General features: G+C 39.3%; 1 protein-coding gene across 4 annotated transcripts in view; it reads left to right on the top strand.

The window, feature by feature from the left end:
* The window catches only part of SETX (senataxin), an 84293-nt gene that overhangs the window by 22866 nt on the left and 47080 nt on the right, over positions 1-14347 (top strand). For 2 of the 4 annotated variants that reach the window (XM_057547869.1, XM_057547868.1), the window contains exons 8-10: positions 2398-2569; positions 2706-2793; positions 3294-7478. In XM_057547869.1, coding sequence (XP_057403852.1) covers positions 2398-2569; positions 2706-2793; positions 3294-7478 — 4445 coding nt within the window. Of the gene's footprint in view, positions 1-2397; positions 2570-2705; positions 2794-3293; positions 7479-14347 lie in introns of those variants that run through there. The other 2 variants (XM_057547871.1, XM_057547870.1) reach the window with 2 other exon arrangements.

The following is a 14347-nucleotide window of genomic DNA, read 5'->3' as shown; positions in this document are numbered from 1 at the left end:
GCTGTATAACAAAGTGAATCAGCTATACATATACATATATCCCCATATCCCCTCCCTCTTGCGTCTCCCTCCCACCCTCCCTATCCCACCCATCTAGGTGGTCACAGAGCACCAAGCTGATCTCCCTGTGCTATGTGGCTTCTTCCCACTAGCTATTTTACATGTGGTAGTGTATATATGTCCATGCCACTATCTCACTGCGTCCCAGCTTACCCTTCCCTCTCCCCGTGTCCTCACATCCATTCTCTACGTCTGCATCTTTATTCCTGTCCTGCCCCTAGGTTCTTCAGAACCATTTCTTTTTTTTTTTAGATTCCATCTATATGTGTTAGCATACAGTATTTGTTTTTCTCTTTCTGACTTACTTCACTCTGTACGACAGACTCTAGGTCCATCCACCTCACTACAGATAACTCGATTTCATTTCTTTTTATGGCTGAGTAATATTCCATTGTATATATGTGCCACATCTTCTTTATCTATTCTTCTGTCGATGGACACTTAGGTTGCTTCCATGTCCTGGCTATTGTAAACAGAGCTGCAATGAACACTGTGGTACATGACTTTTTGAATTATGGTTTTCTCAGGGTATATGCCCAGTCGTGGGATTTCTGGGTCATATGGTGGTTCTCTTTTTAGGTTTTTAAGGAACCCCCTTACTGTTCTCCATAGTGGCTGTATCAATTTACATTCCCGCCAGCAGTGCAAGAGGGTTCCCTTTTCTCCACACCTCTCCAGCATTTCTTGTTTGTAGATTTTTTGATGATGGCCATTCTGACCAGTGTGAGGTGATACCTCACTGTGGTTTTGATTTGCATTTCTCTAATGATCAGTGATGTTGAGCATCTTTTCATGAGTGTGTTGGCAATCTGTATATCTTCTTTAGAGAAATGTCTATTTAGGTCTTCTGCCCATTTTTTGATTGGGTTGTTTGTTGTTTTGATATTGAGCTGCATGAGCTGCTTGTATATTTTGGAGATTAATCCTTTGTCAGTTGCTTTGTTGGCGAATATTTTTTCCCATGCTGAGGGTTGTCTTTTCGTCTTGTTTATGGTTTCCTTTGCTGTGCAAAAGCTTTTAAGTTTCGTTAGGTCCCATTTGTTTATTTTTGTTTTTATTTCCATGTTTCTAGGAGGTGGGTCAAAAAGGATCTTTTATGTCATAGAGTGTTCTGCCTATGTTTTGGCAGGCGAATTCTTTACCACTTCACCACTAGGGAAGTGCCAAGTCACCTCTTTAAGAAACATTCCATAATTGTCTTCACCTAACTGATGACTTTCTTCCTTATTTGAGAGCTTCCTAGACATAAGATAGCTTCAGTAGAGGATAAAAAAGTATATGAGAAGTTCTACACAAACGACTATGATTAAAAAAAAAAGTAGAGTCTAAGAGCCCTGAGGGAAATAAAGCGGAAAGTTCTAGGGTTGTCAGTAATTGGGTGAGTTAGAGCACTTGCCTCCTAAGAATACTGCAGAAGATTGAATGGCTGGGATTGTTTGCTGCAGCGGGAGGTGTTTGAGCTGGCCTAAAGGATGGATAGGATTTTTTTGATAGGTGGTGCTAATAGTGAAGCCGTTCTGGTTCTTACTTGGAAAAAGCCAGCTATCTGTTTTTTTCTGTAGGTGGTGTATCTTTATGTGAGTGTAAAAAAATAAATCTGGAAAGAAAGAATAGAGTAAGATCTTACAAATGCTTGACTGAGGACTTCTCATTTCCTTAGAAGACATTAAGGAGCAAGTGAAGGTCTTTGAGTAGAGCAGTGTTTTGCCAGTGCATGTAGAGAAGAGGGAAAGGACTGGGCATACGAGTGTGTGAGTAATGGGAATTCCTGCCAGTTGGATGGAATGGAGGTAACAGCAAAGCCATGTTGAGACCTGGGTGGATGAAGAGTGTGTATCTCTGCTTATCCAGTGGGTGAGGGGTTCAGTCCTTTATACCAACCAAATGACACACACAGTTCAGGATTTCTTGTATCATGGACTTTGTTTAGATCTGAAAATACCAAGTTTTTCTTTCTCTCCCTTTTTTTTCTACTTTACTTATGTTATTTATTGAAGGATGGGAGTATAAAGGTCTGGAAGAAGCAGAGGAGGAAAGATTCTTTCAGGTGTGGCAAACAGGATGAGAAAGTTGAGTTTATCTAGACTATCTCAGTTTGTTCCACACGAAAAAATTTCTTAACAGAGGTGTATTGCTTTAAAAAAAAAAAATGCAGACACTATTTAAAAGTTTGCCAGCTTTCTAAAACCTGTAGTTGGCAACGCTTTACTTTAAATTACTTCCTGCTTTGCTTTCAGTTTTGTTGCTACCCAGGTAAAGAATGCTTAATTCTCAGTATATTTTAGTACCTTTCTCTAATTGTTTTGTAATTTGGCAAATTACTCCATTGTATTTCAGATGATAGTGTGGATCCTTTCTGGCCAGCGTTACACTGTTTCATGGTGATTCTGGATCGCCTTGGATCTAAGGTCTGGGGTCAACTTATTGATCCTATTGAGGCATTTCAAACCATTATCAACAACGTGAGCTACAATAAAGAGATCCAGAATATACGGAACAGCTCTGTGAGGTTCGTTCAGTTCCTGTGTCAGGATTTCAAACAATCTGTATGAGGAAGTCTACTATAATTGACTTAACAGTAGGATTTTTCTCTTCTTTTTTTTACCCTTCATTTCAGTAATTTCTATTTATTCTTAATATTTAAGGAGCAAGTTAGAAGCGCAGTCGTATTTGGATGATACGGTGACTTGCAGCCAGATTGTATACAATTATAACCCTGAAAAGACCAAAAAGGTAGAAAACATTTTGAGAATTCAGATGAGATGATATTGTATTGCCTTTATATTGTATAGACAGTGTTTTACGTGGTTAGTTGCATTGCTGATTTTATGATATGTAGCTATTCTGAATCAACTGTTGCATAAAACCTTTCTGATTGAACAGTAGCTCAAGAGGAAGAATGGGCTCTAATGAGAGCGTGAACACTTTGAGAGATTAATTTTTAGTACATTTTGGAAGGGTAGAACATTTATGGCATGAGGGAGATAAATCACATGACTAGAAATCAAAACCAACTGAAGGAAAGAGGTCCAGAGTACATGGAGGTTTTGTAAATTTAACCTTTTCATGAAACCTTAACCTCAAGATTGAACTGTTTTCAATTTCTTGGGTGTTCGTATATGTACATCAAAACAGGAAAGTTGAGCAATGTATTTTCTTGTTTGCAACTTGTGTGTTAAACCTGGCATGAATGGTGCTTGTTTATCTGAGTGTCAGTATCTCTTTCATTTTAGGATTCAGGGTGGAGATCAGCCATTTGCCCAGATTATTGTCCTAACATGTATGAAGAAATGGAAACATTAGCTAATGTGCTTCAGTCAGATATCGGTCAAGACATGCGTGTTCATAACAGCACGTTTCTGTGGTTCATCCCTTTTGTGCAGTCCCTCATGGATCTTAAGGATCTGGGTGTGGCTTATATAGTGGAGGTTATTCATCATCTGCATTCTGAAGTCAAAGACATCCTCAACCAGACAGACGCCGTGTGTGACACAGTCACTGAGTTTTTCCTTCTCATTTTGGTGTCAGTGATTGAACTTCATAGAAATAAAAAGTGTTTGCATTTGCTGTGGGTTAGTTCCCAGCAGTGGGTGGAAGCCGTCGTAAAATGTGCCAAGCTTCCCACCACCGCGTTTGCACGGAGTTCTGAGAAGTCGTCTGGAAACTGCGCCAAAGGCACAACAATGATAACATCTCTGTCATTGCATTCAGTGCCATCTAACTCTGTACAACTTGCTTGTGTGCAGCTGATCAGAAGTCTCCTTAAAGAAGGCTATCAGCTTGGGCAGCAGACTCTTTGTAAGCGATTCTGGGATAAGCTCAACTTATTCCTGCGAGGAAATTTATCTTTAGGTTGGCAGTTGACTAGTCAGGAAACCCATGAGTTACAAACTTGTTTAAAGCAAATTATTAGAAACACAAAATTCAAAGTACCTCAATGTAGCACTTCTGTGGATCTGACTCCTCCTGCATCTTATAATAAAGAAGAAAGTGAACAAACAGGGAAGAAGTCTAAAAAAGACAGACACTGTCTGGAAAACTCCAGCCCAACATTCTCTAAAGAACCAATGAAAGCTGATGCATGTCAAGTGCAAGAGAGTATTTTCAGCAAAGCAAATAATGCCATAGAAGAGGATAATGAGCAAACTTATATAAAAGATTTGAAACTCGAAGACCATTTCTCAGCTGAGTTGTGCTTGAAGCCGAGTAGTAAAAGGCTTGTTAATGAAAGAGCTCGAGGCCAAGTTAAAATAAGTACAGGGAAGCATAAGTCTGTAAAAGAGAATTCCTCATATACCCCACAGAATTGTACTTCAAGAAATGGTCCAGAAAAGGTATTTGACAGAGGAATAATAACATCAACACGTCTGTGGACTGATTCTAGCAGTGACTCTCTGGAAAAGGTGTCCACATCCAATGAGGATTTCTCTTTAAAGGATGATGCTCTTGGCAAAACCTCAAAAGCAAAAACTAAGGCACATAAAGATGAAATCTGTGCTAAGTTATCACATGTAATAAAAAAGCAGCACAGGAAAAGTATCACTTTAGAGGAAAACCTGACTGTATCTAGCATCGAAAGTTTCTATTCAAAGAAAGATACAGGAGGTCAGAAAGGATATGGCTTCATACACAATCCTTCTTTAGGCCCTAATGGTATTCTGGATGATAAAAATGGAGAACAAAAATCTGAAAACAGTTTATTGCTGAAAAAGAAACAAGTAAAGGAAGAAGAGTTAGGCATTTTCTCTACCCCTGAAATCAGTTGTCAAATACTGGAATGTCATGTTGATAATAAAGATTTGGTCTCATTTACAGAAATGACCAATATTTTTGTGGAGAAAACACCTCCCTTTAAAGATCCTGTGACTGGACTTGAATCAAGAGATACGGAAATTAGCAAGAGTACCGTTCAGTTTTCTTCTAATTTAAGAGAACAGGCCCTTAGCATCAGTCATAATTCTGACACCTTAACAGATTCTCAGATAGACAGAGACCTCCACGAATTATCTTTAATAGCTCAAGCCAGTGTTACTAAGTTCCCATCAGATTCAACTAAAAAAAAAAGTCTATCCCAGCTACAAAGAAAAGTTAAAGATGATAGAAGACGTTTCACAGCCAACAAAAATAGTGTCAGGGAAACCTGCTGTGGACAGGTAATTATTATTTCAGATTCTGATGAAGATGATGAAAATGATGATGAAAGAATTGTGGGTTTTAAGAAACACATTAGACAGGGTAAAACATGCATTGAGAAAGACTGTCCAGAGCAGCATACTTCAATAGCTAACACAAATGTGGAACAGAAGGTAAAAGAAGAAAATACAAGGTCCCTTTTGCAGTTTGAGGAATCTGATTCTCAGTTTTTTGAGTTTGAAAGTCCATGTGAAGTGTTTTCAGTTTGGCAAGATCAGAAACCAGACAACAAGAATTCAGTTCAAGAGAATGAAGAAAATTCGTGCTTGACTCATATCACAAATGATGGGGGTTATGATACAGATTATGTACCTGAAGAGGTCATTAAAAAAGCAGCAGAGGGCATTGAGGAACACGCAGAACCACACAGTAGTAGTATTTCTGTTGAGAAATTTTGTGAAATTGAAGTGAAGAAACCCAAGAGAAAACGATACAAGAAAGCTGCTATGGCTGAAGATCCTGTAAGGCCTTCATCTCCTGTCAAAAGTGAGGACCAGTCTGATATTCTTAATGAGAGAGATGTGACTGAAAATGATTTTAAAAGTATAGACATAAGGACTACAACTCCCAGTTCAAGCATTCAGAGAACCACTACTGTTTCCCTGAAGAGGTCTCCACCAAAGCTTCGCACTTATTCCAAACCTGTTAGGAGAGTCTCACTTTCTAAAACTCCTAAAAAAACACATTCGGATACCAAAACAGGACAGAGTAAAAGTTTAAATTACCTAAGTTGTAGAACAACTCCTGCTATAGTGCCACCAAAGAAATTTCGCCAGTGTCCTGAACCAACTTCAACGGTTGAGAAACTTGGTCTGAAAAAGGCTCCTCGTAGGGCATTTGAGTTGTCCCAGCGATCTTTGGAGTGTTTAGCTCAGTTACGTGACCATGGCAAAACTGTTGGAGTAGTTGATACCCGGAAAAAGACTAAGTTAATTTCTCCTCAGACTCTCTCTGTCAAAAATAATAAGAAACTGCTGACGAGTCAAGACCTTCAGTTGCGAAGGCAGAGGAGACCCAGATCACAACAAAACAGACAAGGATGTTTTGATTATCAAAGTACAGATACAGCACGAGCCGGGCCACATGCAGCACAGAATTCTGACAAATTTGTGCCAGAATCAGATACATCAGATTATAGTTATAAAAGAGGAGCTGAGGTAACTGCTAAAAGTAAGGAAAAACAGTTAATAAAATGTGTGTCTTCTGAAACAGAACCCACGAAAGCAAAATATGTTTCTCAGGTAGCTGATGACACTTGTCTTTTGAACCAGTGTAATTCTGTAGTGTTAAATGGAGAAATACCAACAAATGAAATAGTTGTTTCTACCTCAGGGGACCCTTTAGGTGGAGGTGACCTAACAGTACATCATTTAGATGTGGCAGCTTTGAAAGAGGGAGAGCCTGAATCCAGCAGTGACATAGAGGAAGATAATATATTTTTAACACAATGTGATCCTGAAGATATGGATTTATGTTCACAAATGGAGAAAGAGAATGATAAACTCATTGAAGTAGTTCATGGAAAAGATACAGTCCAGGTAGAAGAAGATTCTGTGAGTCGGCCTCAGTTGGAATCTTTGAGTAGCACAAAATGTAAGTACAAAGATTGTGTTGAAACACTGAAAAACCAGGGTGAATACTGTTCAAAACACTCTGAAGCTAAAGCAGCAGATGAAGATATATTTCGTAAACCTGGCTTGCCTCTCTCTGCATCTAAACCTTCGAGACCTTCCACTGCTAAGATTTTTAGCTCCAGTAGTACTTCACGAATTGCTGGTCTTTCCAAGTCTTTGGAAAATACGTCAGCGCTCCTACCAACTCTGAAAAATAAGTCAAGTGGGGTACAATCTGTTTTGAAAGTACCACAGCCAGCCTCTCTGGTGTCTCAGAAGCCAGTGGCTGAAGTGAAGGGTTTGTGCAACGTTCTCCGTTCTCATACTCCAAATAATTCCAACAGGCAAGGCTACGAAGTTCCATTTGGTGAAAACAGATCTTTCTTGGCTACTTCTCCAGTAAACATTCTCTGGTCAGCACAGTCCATCTCTGACACCTTCGTTGAAGAGATCTTAAAATGGAAATACGAAATGTTTGTGAACTTTGATCATTGCGGACCCCCGTCAACTCTTTGTCAGTCCATCGCAAGACATGTGCCTGTGAGATTTCAAGATTGTGGAGATTATTTTAGTGTGTTTTTCCCTTTGATGGTACTGAATACTTTTGAAACAGTAAGTATATGTTCTAATCATATACGTTCAGACTTTGAAATTACCTTTACCATGCTGAGTACAGCTAAAATAACTGATCGCATTTTGATTTAGATGTAGCTTGTAGATTTCATGTTGAACAGACATTGTCCCCGACACTGTTCTAGATGCTGGTGATACAGAGGAAACACTTAAACTCTGCCCTTCTGGAGCTTACAGACACAATTCAGAGTGCTAATGTACCAAGTCCAGAGGTGGCACAGGAGGAGGAAACGTTTTTCAGTGTAAAATAAAGGAAGACTTCTCAGAGGACGTAGTCTCTCATCTGCATTTATTTTTTTGAAAAGTATTGTAAACCTTTACTGAAGTTTTCTTGAGGAGGTAGCAAAGGGCAAGTTACGCTGATCAGCACAAAGCAATAAATCCCAAATTTCTCATCTGTCTTCCCAACTTCTTATGCCTCATAGCAGCCTTTAGCTGCCTCCCTACCCCAACACATCCCATTCTGGTTCTTTTCTCTTTCTTACTCCCCGACTGGGATTGCCAAGTAAAATATAGGATTCCCAGTTAAATTTGAACCTCAGAGAAACAGCTAGTTAATTCTTTATTGTAAACATTCACCTGCGCTTTGAAGGATGTTTTTGGTGTTCTCAAAGCAGGTAGATTTTTCCTTTTTTTCAAATTCCTTTAAAAAAATAAAACCCAAAACGTGAGCGTGCAATAAGACTTTTCAAAATCAAGAGCACTGAGGTAAATACCCATGTATTCAGTCAGCAGATACTTGGGTGCCTGATACTTGCCAAGTACTATCACAGACCTGGGGGGTAAAGTGGTGAACACGACAGACAAGGCCTCTGCCTTCTGGGAGTGATCATTTCAGATCAGGACAAAAGGCTCTAGAGTGCTCTAGAATGATCTAGAACAAAAGGGAGCGGGCACTTTAGACTGAAAGGTGAGACAGCCTCTGTGAGCGATGGTATTCACACCGAGACCAGAGTGAGTAGAAGGAGTTGGCCATAGGAAGTATATCCCAGGCAGAGAGACTGCAAAGATCCAGCTTAGAATTGTTAAAGGCAAAGGAGATGTACTGCACAAAGAGGCAAGTTGGTGTCAATTTATGCCCTAAATTTAAGCCGTTGTCTTAATTATTTTACTAGTGTTTCAGAAGCATTAGAAACAGCTGATTGATAAAGGGTCTTCAGTTTCTCTCCTTAACAACAATGTGAAATAGTATTACAAGAATGATTTTCTTACCTTACAAAATTGTTAGTTCATTGAACAGTGTATACGGTTAAATAAGCTGGGGAAAATAGAGATTTTCTTCATTTTGAAGCTTATTTTTTTCTTGAACGTTTATCCTTTCCAGAAAGCACTAAATCGCTTAGAAGCTATTCATAGCCCTTAAATTTAGGACACATATTTGTGATTTTATTTTTCCCTTAGTTAAGAAGTATTTATATGTTTCTCTTTAAGATTTCTTCCTTCAGGACATTTCTGTAGCCAAAACCTTTTCAAAACAGAATGAGCACAAGTTCCTTTTGTATATACACGAAGTTTAAAATAGTCAAATACTTGTGGAAGGCCCATTATAAAAAGAAACAGCAGCCACTCTCATCTCCCCAAGTAATTATTTTTGATCCTTGATGGATCCTTTTGTTATTTACTTCCATATTTCTAAATAACATGCCACTATTTTGACTTGTGAATTTTTCAGTTCTAGACATTTTCTGTAGTTACCCAGTGCAGGAAGTACCCTCTCTTCCCAGCCCTGTGTTCACACACACCTCTCCTGTTTCCCCATCCTCACTATGGAGTAGTCTTGTAATTTTTAGGTCAGTATTTGTTATCATTTTGACTATATAAAAGGTGTCCGCGGCTAAGTCATGTGGTAGCTGTAACTACTTTTCGTTTCCGACTCTTTGGTTTCTCTGGATTTATTGTTTTATTTACTTAATTTTCTATGTACCTATTACTAAATTAGCTTCAGACTGTCTCTTGGATGTTTAGGTCTCTCAGTATGATCAGGCACATCAGATAGTTGATAAATTTCATCTTCTTGGTTTAGGATGGTTTAACCTGAAATGCTCACCATCCTCATCCTAGGGCTTGCATTCCCTTCTTTCTTGTGTTGGATCTCTGTCTCCTGTACCCAGGGTTGTCTGTTTCTGTCATCGCCTCATTTTAGTAAGGCACATCCTTCAAGCTTCCTGAGAAAAGAACGTGTAGGAGGTAAATTTTGAAACTTTGCCTGTCTTAAAATTTCTTTCTATTTTGCCATCTCTGTCTGTCTTTGTTGTTGTCGTCGTTCTACTTCCTTGGAGACTTTCTCAGCGTCCGAGTCTATTGAAAAATTTTTGAGCATATTTTTAGTTTCACGGAACTCTTGTTCTCTGATTATTCCTTTTTATAGGATTCTGTGCTTTTTTCATGTACACGGTATTTTTTATTACCTGAAGTTAATTAATGATGAGTTTAAAGTTAGTTGAAAGTTTTCCTCTCTTTGCATCGTCCCTGTTTTCCCAGTTGCTTTTTTCCTATTCATTTTAGTGTCTGCAGACCTTTCATGTTAACTCCTTTCTTCACGTGTCTAATGATTTTTGGTGGTTTACTCACATTTAAGAACAGGATACCAAAAAGCAGATTGGAGCATTGTTCATAATAGCCAAAAGTTGAAAACAACCGAGATGTCCATCAGGAGATGAATGGATAAACAAAACATGGTATATGCATACAATGGAGTATTAGTCTACTATTAAAAGGAATGACCCGTTATATGTACTTTTACCTGTTCTTTGATGAACCTTGAAAATATTATGCTAAGTGAAAGAAGTCAGGTACAGAAGGCCACATATTGTGTAATTCCATTTATATGAATTTTCCAGAATAGGCAAATCCGTAGAGACAGAAAGTGGATTAGTAGTTGCCAGGGGATGGGTGGGGGCGCGGGAATTAGGACTGACTGCTAATAGGTATAAGGCTTGTTTTGGGATGGTGGGAATGTTCTGGAATTAGATAATGGTGATGGTTGCACAAAATAGTGAATGTAGTAAAAACACACTGTAGTGTGCACACTTTAAAGTGGTGAATTTTATATTGTGAAATATATCTCAACTTTTTAATGCTATAAGAAAAGAGGATGTATTTAAATAATGACAAGTCAAAAGAGATGCTTAGGAAAACATACTTTTACTAAACTGGTCCTTTATTATTTGCACTGTGGACGTCAAATGTGATCTGAAGGACACCAATCACATGGTGAAATCCAAATTAGTTTCATTCTTTATATTAAGATTATATGCTTGGGTATAGTTATAATCTATATTTTGTTACATGTAAGATTTTAAAACAGATTAGAAGCTCTGAGTGAAAGGGATAGGCTTGTTGACCATTGGCATTTTATTGGGAAGCCTCATCCCCACCCTCATGTCACTCTTTTTAGTCTTTTTTTTTTTTTTTCCCCCTCTTAGTGAGATCAGATTTCCCCAAGAAGAATCTTCAGATCGATTGCCTGGAAAGCATAGGCCTGATGGGGAGCTGACTGTGGAGTGAGGGTGGGGGCAGAGGTAAGGGTCCAGGCATTCAGTATATAAACATTTGCTTAATTCCCTTTTTTAAAAAATTTATTTTATTTTATTTTTTAAATTTATTTATTTATTTATTTTTGGGTGCGTTGTGTCTTCGTTGCTGCACGCGGGCTTTTCTCTAGCTGTGACAAGGGCTTCAGTAGTTGTGGCTCACGGGCTCTAGAGCGCAGGCTCAGTAGTTGTGGCGCACGGGCTTAGTTGCTCTGCGGCATGTGGGATCTTCCCGGACCAGGGATCGAACCCATGTCCCCTGCATTGGCAGGTGGATTCCTAACCACTACGCCACTAGGGACGTTCCCCCCCCCCCACCTTTTTTTTTTTAAGTACAGTATCCCCTCTCTGTCTGCTGCCCCACAGCCAGAGACTGTCACACTTTATAGAGGTGAAACCGCTATAGCTTTTTGCTAGGAACAGGGAGGGGCAGTCTCCCTTCAGCCCTCCTCCTTCTAGAGGTGTATGTCAGATGCTTCCTGCTTAGAGTTCAGCTTCTTGGACTTCCTGAGTTAGTTAACCATTCATCCATCTGCTTACCAGCTTCCCAGATTTTGATACTCTTGCCTCCTCTTCTGTTCTCTTCATCCTAATGAATTAATCCTGTTGTGAAAAATCCCTTGGGTGTTTTAGTGGGGTTTCAGGGGGAATGAAAGGAAATGCCTGTGTTCAATCTGTCATCTTTACCATGAAGTTTCATCTTGTTCTTTTTTTTTTTAACCATGTAGTGAAACAGCATTGTTTTAGCATTTCTAGTTTATATAGGCCAACATTTATTAATGGTATTATTAATATACCTTGATTACTTTTTTTTTTTTTCCCCACTGTACCGTGTGGCTTGTGGGATCTTAGTTCCCTGACCAGGGATTGAACCTGGGCCCTCAGCAGTGAAAGCGCTAACAACTGAACTGCCAGAGAATTCTCAGATACCTTGATTACTTTTAATTTTTATTCTTTCTGATAAGCCAGAGACTGTGGCATCAACCAAAGTCTTGGGCCAAGGCTTCTTACCCTCATTTGGATGTAATTTGACTTCATGATATTGTTTGTTAATGGAATGCTGAAGTGTGTTTAGAGTCCTTTGACAAAAATGTGGTTGGTATCCTATTTAGGACATGAAATGCAGTGTTTGGTTATCCAGTTATTATGTCTTATTGCAGGTGGAATGCAATGACCTTGCGTACAATTATCCCTTGCCCCAAAGGACAAACGAGCAAATTCAACTTTTAGAAATATGAGTCTCTTGAATAAAAAAAAAAAAAAAAATCCCACAAGGACTCAGAGGCAAAAAATATACAAATCAATTTTCACAGCAAAGTAAAGGAGCTGTTACAGTGGAGGATTACTGGACTGAATGTCAATATTATGACATAGTATGAGTGTGTTTCATGTTTGGTAATTGCAATCATTGTTGCTTTTGTTGTGGTCATCCGTTTACAATGCTTGGTGTCAGTTGATTTATCTCTTGTAAAAATAAAATACAGTCTGTGGGGAAAAAAAAAGAAATATGAGTCTTTTGTGTACTGATGTGACTGATAGAGGATATATTAGTTTTTAATCCTGACGTTTAACACACAAAAGTATTAGATAAATGTGCACTATTTTGACAGGGACCAATATTTTGGGTCAGTTTTGGCAAATACTCTTTTTTTCTTAAAGTTTCGGTTTGCTGGCTCTGTCTGCAGTCCCCTTCTGTTACCTGTGTGTGCATGCACGTATATGCAGAGTGTAATTGGCAGGCGCTTTTTAGGTTGTGTAGACAAGGAGCAGGCAGAAAGGGGGCTCTTCTGGAGTACCAGCTGTGATTCTTAGTGCCCAAACCCCTTATAGGGAGATTGCACCGTTTTTTAGCTAATTTCCAATTATAATTTGTTCTGTGAAGGAAACAAAACAGGTTGATATGATGAGCGACATTGGGAGGCTGCTTTTGAGATCAGGCTGAGAGCCAGGAGAGGAGGGTTTTGTGCAGAGGAGGGGGGAGGGTCAAGACTAATGCTTTGAGGTAGGCCTAACTGAGCATGTGTGAGCAAAGAGATTAGGCTGATGTGGCTGGAGTGAGGTAACTTAGAGGTAAAGGGAAATGAAGTAAGATTGGAGAAATCAGTCAAGAGCTGGATGGTATACAGCCCTGTAAGTGCAGGTTGGGGTTTCATTCTCAGTACAGTGAGAAGATGTTGGAGGATTTTTAGTTGGTTGGTGTTTAGGCTGGGGGAGTAGCAATATGTAGTAGTTTACTTTTTTTTTAAAAGAAACATTCTTAGTTGCTCATTAGAGAATAACTGTAGAAAGGTAAGCATGGATGCAGTAGACCTGTCGGGGGCTATTATAGTAGCCCAGGAGAAAGATGATGGTAGCTTGATCTAGGTGGTAGCTATGGAAATAAAGAGAAGTGAATTCATTGGGCGTAAATTTTGGAGATAGTACTCAGTACTTATCTCTTTTTTTTTTTGGTATAAATTTATTTTATTTATTAATTTTTGGCTGGGTTGGGTCTTGGTTGATGCGCACAGGCTTTCTCTAGTTGCAGCGAGCTGGAGAAACTCTGCATAGTATCCCCCATCATCAACATCCCCTACCAGTGTAGTACATTTGTACAACTGATGAACCTACAGTGACACGTCATTACCACCCAGAGTCCATAGTTTTCATTAGGGTTCACTCTTGATTTGTACATTCTAAGGGTTTGGACAAACGTATAATGACATGTATCAGTCCTTTAGTATCAGAGTACTTTCACTGCCCTAAAAACCCTCTGTGCTCTGCCTGTTCACCCTTCCCCAGTCTCACCCCTGGCAATCACTCATCCTTTATTGTCTCCATAGTTTGCCTTTTCCAGCATGTCACATGGTTGGAATCACACAGTGTGTAGCCTTTCCAGATTGGCTTCTTTCACTTAGTAATGAGCACTTCAGGTTCTTCCATGTCTTTTCATGGCTTGATAGCTCATTTCTTTTTGGCACTAAATAATATTCCATTGTCTGGTTGTACCGTAGTTTGTTTATCCGTTCACCCACTGAAGGGCATCTTGGTTGCTTCCAAGTTTAGGCAGTTATGAATAAAGCTGCTATAAACATCCATGTGCAGGTTTTTAACGTAAATGTAAGTTTTCAGTTCATTTGGATAAATATTGAGGGCACTATTGCTGGATCCTACAGTAAGAATATGTTTAGTTTCATAAGAAACCACCGAACAGTCTTCCAAAGTGGTGGTACCATTTTGGGAATTCCCTGGCGGTCCAGTGGGTAGGACTCTGCACTTCCACTGCGGGGGGGCACAGGTTCGATCCCTGGTCAGGGAACTAACATCCCACAAGCC

The sequence above is a fragment of the Balaenoptera acutorostrata genome, chromosome 6, assembly GCF_949987535.1.
Source record: "Balaenoptera acutorostrata chromosome 6, mBalAcu1.1, whole genome shotgun sequence".
Lineage (NCBI taxonomy): Eukaryota > Metazoa > Chordata > Mammalia > Artiodactyla > Balaenopteridae > Balaenoptera > Balaenoptera acutorostrata.
The sequence above is the reverse complement of the archived record's forward strand: the minus strand, read 5'-3'. Positions and strand labels throughout refer to the sequence as shown.